General features: G+C 50.7%; 1 protein-coding gene across 1 annotated transcript in view; it reads right to left on the bottom strand.

Moving 5' to 3' along the window:
• Nucleotides 1–3,506, bottom strand: part of MLXIPL (MLX interacting protein like) — a 39,883-nt gene extending 36,377 nt beyond the window's left edge. Inside the window, exon 1 of the mRNA XM_019546411.1 lies at nt 2,282–3,506. Coding sequence (XP_019401956.1) covers nt 2,282–2,580 — 299 coding nt within the window. The 5' untranslated portion in view covers nt 2,581–3,506. The remainder of the gene's footprint in view (nt 1–2,281) is intronic.
• Between the last annotated feature and the right edge of the window lie 629 nt (nt 3,507–4,135).

The raw sequence follows: 4,135 nt of genomic DNA, 5'->3' as shown, positions 1-4,135 counted from the left end.
TCCACTGCTACCCCTGCATCTAATGATCTGGTGATCTGATCGTGAAAGGCCACCAGGTTCTTCTGACAGGACCTGCCACTGATGAACCCGTGCTGGTTGCCCCTAAGCATGCAGTCCCCTGCTGGCCCCTCCTGGATGTATGCCAGCATAACTTCTCAGACAGCTTGCCTAGGATCGAGGTAAGACTAACCGGCCTATAGTTTCCCGGGTCCTCCTTCCTGCCTTTTTTGAAGATGGAGACCACATTGGCCCTCTTCCATTCCTCCGGTACCTCACCAGAGCACCACAAGTGCTCGTAAAGTTGTGCCAGGGGACTTGCAATGACTGTGTTGTTTGTGTACCACTCATGGTACCCATACCACAAACTGGAAACAGCTGCCCTAGGTGACAGCTGCCAAGGGGAAGTGAACGGAGCTCATTCAAGAGCCTGCCGCTGCTCCCCACCTCCTCCCCCAAACATCCATGCTAATATCCCAAGAGGAACATCTAGTGCTTCCTGCCCCAAGGGCTGAGCAAGCTGCCTCCAGGCAAGACAGTAGGAGAACAGAGAATTGCAGAGAACTACAGTGTAGCATGAGATCCTTCACTGCCAAAGCTAAGCACACAGACCCTACCGAACTACTGGCTCCTGGCCCAAGGAGCAAGATCTAAGTGTGAGGGCAGAAAAGTGGGAGTGAGGTAGTGAGTAGAAGAGCTACCCTCACCCAGGCAGTTAGCATGTTGATACCACTCACGTAACAGACTCAGCCTGAACACCCCAGCCCTGTTGCTCAGTACCTTGCCCACCTTCGGAGGTGGGATCCATAATGGTAGCATTCATGTCACTGCCCTCTTAGAGTCTTACTCTGCAAATCCTGTGGAACATGATTGACCACTACAATCAAAGAATAGGAACCAGGCACCATGGAAAACCTTGTCAGGGCTAGATCCCATGTTATGTTCCCAATGCTGAAAAATCTGTAATTGTGGTGATGGCAGGACTTGAAAAGAAGTGTGATGGATTCCCTCACAGGATTAGTTGTTGCTGAGCAGCGAACCAGGGCTTTTGTTAAGCTGTGCCTCACTGGCACAGCAATGGGAGGCAAACGTGTATACTTCTGGACGCAGATACACAGTTACAGGCCAAATGTACACAGCCAACTTAATTTCAGGGCACCCCACAGTAAAGTCTCAACACCAACTATAATGATTCCTGGTGCCAAGGAGAGGGACATTTTCTTTTTCTTCCCTTTATTTCGGCTGTGTTCTTATGGGACATCACTAGGTCACCAGGTAGCATGTCCTTCCAGTTATTGGGGGGAAGTTGCTCATTAGACAGTTCTGTAGACTATCCAAAGATGTTGATCCTGAATCCATTTCTAACTTTGGGAACCATCCTTTCCCACTGTACGAGGGAGTTTGACATCTGAGGGTCTCCATGGAAGAGTTTCCCAGATGCTATCCAGTGGGACACCCTGGTGGACTAAGGCATTCTCACTGAAGTGCTGAGAGTGACAACTGCTAAAACAACCAGGGCCAAATTCACTGCAGAGAGTTGGAAGGGGGGAACCTGGATGTAGGCAGGATCTAGGCTGGGAAAATCCGTGTGCAGTGCAGAGCACTGACTCAGTTGTCCCAATCAGGAGATGAACTGCAACAAGCTAGAGCAGCTTAGTCCAGCTTGAAGGCCATGGAGACTTCTATCACATGAGCTTCTGAGCAGCCAGCTTGGCCATGGAAAAGACACCTCTAGGATTTGAACTGAGGACTAGGAGCCAAGACTCCTAGGATCATTTTCTGGCAGCCACAGACTTACCATGACTCTGGCTAAGTCAGTAATCAGAGCTATGCAGAGGATAGCACTTCCCTTACAGTGCTGCACAGAGGGAATGGCAGGTTTTGTAAAGCGCTCTGGCAGCTTTCTCTGGATGGTAGTAAGCATGGGCATAGCTGCTTCATGTCCTGTTGGAAGGCTGAAGAATTCAGACTATATATGGGAGAGGCCCTAATCTGCTCCTGGGCAGACTCCCCCAGCCCCATCCTTGCTGCTCTGGGAACTCCCAGCATTGTCCCTCCTAAATGAGGTAGCACCCTAGTCCAGTAGGGCAAAAGGATGAGGAAAGGTTCCCCTTGCGACTTGTGCATGAACTCCTGTGGAAGGAGAACCAGACCTGGGGGAGGAGGGAAGGGGAATTCGTTTATTCTGCCTCACATGCCAAACTTACATCCTCTAAGATCCAGGTGATGGGGAGGCAGGGATCGAAGCAAAAGGAGTCCTGGGCAAAGGGGTTCTCAGACTCACCTGTATGCCAGGCTCATGCACTCAAAGAGCCGGGTAAGGGTTGGGTCGATGCTCCGGGGATCAGCAGCCTCTGACTCGGCCCGGTGGTGGCGCCGTCGGGGCATTGAGTCACTGTGCGGAGAGGACACCATGAAGTGGCCGCTGTGGATGACCTGAGATGGATTCAGAGAGCCAGAGCCTGACCTGCCGCTGCCAGAGCCTGGATCCTCCGAGTCTGAGTCAGAGTCTGAGTCTGGGCCTGGCACAACCTGTGGCTCCAGGAATGGACTGGGCAACCCCACCTGGGCACCAGCCATCATGCCCAGAGTTGTTGCAGAAACAGCCACCTGCCTGTAGGCCCCTACCAGCCTGCCTGGATACCTGCGCGGCCACTGTCAGTGTAATATCTGAGTCCACAGATGCTGTGTTACCATAATGTGTACACCACAGTCCCCATCAGCATAATACATAACCACCACGCCCTCTCGCGAACACAGAGCTCGCCCCGCCTTCTCCCTGCTCGGCTCTGTCTCTGCTGGGCTCCCTCCTGCTAGACGTGCAGTTTGCTGTCACACGGTGACTCCTATTTATAGGGCTTGCTCCTGTAATCCCGCCCCTGCTTGAGCCCTCAGCCAGGAGTCCACCTTCTTTACACAGGAATCGAGCAGCATGTCAGCCGGTGTTGCTGGAGCTGGGTGGATGGGTGGCACTGAGTATGCTGAATGTTATTTCCATGACAGTCTACCGAAAGTTAAAAGAGAAACAGCCCTCACCTGTTCCCATCCCCTTTAGCCCACACAAGTGGGAAGACCAAAAAGAGGACTTGCTGACAGCTAGAGAGCTCAGTCTTCTCTGTTTACCTTGGCTCAGGGGCTGGAGTGGTGTGTGCACATGTGGGAGAAAAATACATGGTATTTACCTAGCACCTCTGCCCTAATGTATCCCTCAGCACTTCCCAGGGAACAAATACAGATTAAGGGACAAAAACAGATGAGATTATAGCAACGGGTGTCCAGCTCAGCACAAAGCAGGGATCAACTCACTGAGCCATACTGTGGGGCCTCAAAACCAAACAGGGCAAGGATGGCCTTTAAAATGACATCTGCCAGGAATTTTCTGGGAGCAGGAGAGAGGGCAGACGCAGAGATACAGGCAGAACATCCCACTGGCCTCCCTAAGAGCTTTGAGCACCCACAGCAACATACCCTTGGAGCCATGGGTGAATCCAGGATTTTGAAAAGGGGGGTGCAGACAGTGAGGTGCATCATCATCACATATGAACAACACATATTTGCCTCCATAATGAACTAGAAGCTTTATTGTAGGAGCCCAAGGCTGTAAGATTCGGTTTAAGATTGAAGCAAAAAACGAATACAACTTCATTAGAATGAGTTAAAAACAACCTGCAGGGCTATGAACTAGGAGCTTCATTTCCGGGAGACAGGAGAATTGCAGAACAAAGGATAGTTATTTGGTGGAACATCAAAACCATTAAAAAAAAGAAAGTGTCACTAATACCCACGCAATAAAGTTTTTAGAAGGGATCAGGTAGATTATAATGAGCCATGAAGTCAATTGACTCCTTCAACGCTGCCTGACTCGAAATGCTGTTGCCACTGGCAGGCAGTCGGTTTTAAATTTTGGGTAGACCGGGAATCAAAGTGGGATGCAAGTACACCAGTGCACTGCATACCCTCTGAATCTGCCCCTGCCTGGAGCTCAGAGCAGGCAAGAACATGGGAAAGAATTGGCAGGCCCAGTGCATTCAGGTACTGGAAAGCTAAACAACAGAAAGGAGATTTCTAGGGACACAACTGACAATTAAGAATGTAATAGCTGTTGGCTTTTCTGGGGAGTTATCAACCCATCTGCCAT

The sequence above is a fragment of the Crocodylus porosus genome, unplaced genomic scaffold (genome assembly GCF_001723895.1).
Source record: "Crocodylus porosus isolate Cpor-Errol unplaced genomic scaffold, CroPor_comp1, whole genome shotgun sequence".
Lineage (NCBI taxonomy): Eukaryota > Metazoa > Chordata > Crocodylia > Crocodylidae > Crocodylus > Crocodylus porosus.
Note: the sequence above shows the minus strand (reverse complement) of the source record. Positions and strands in the feature narration are given on the sequence as shown.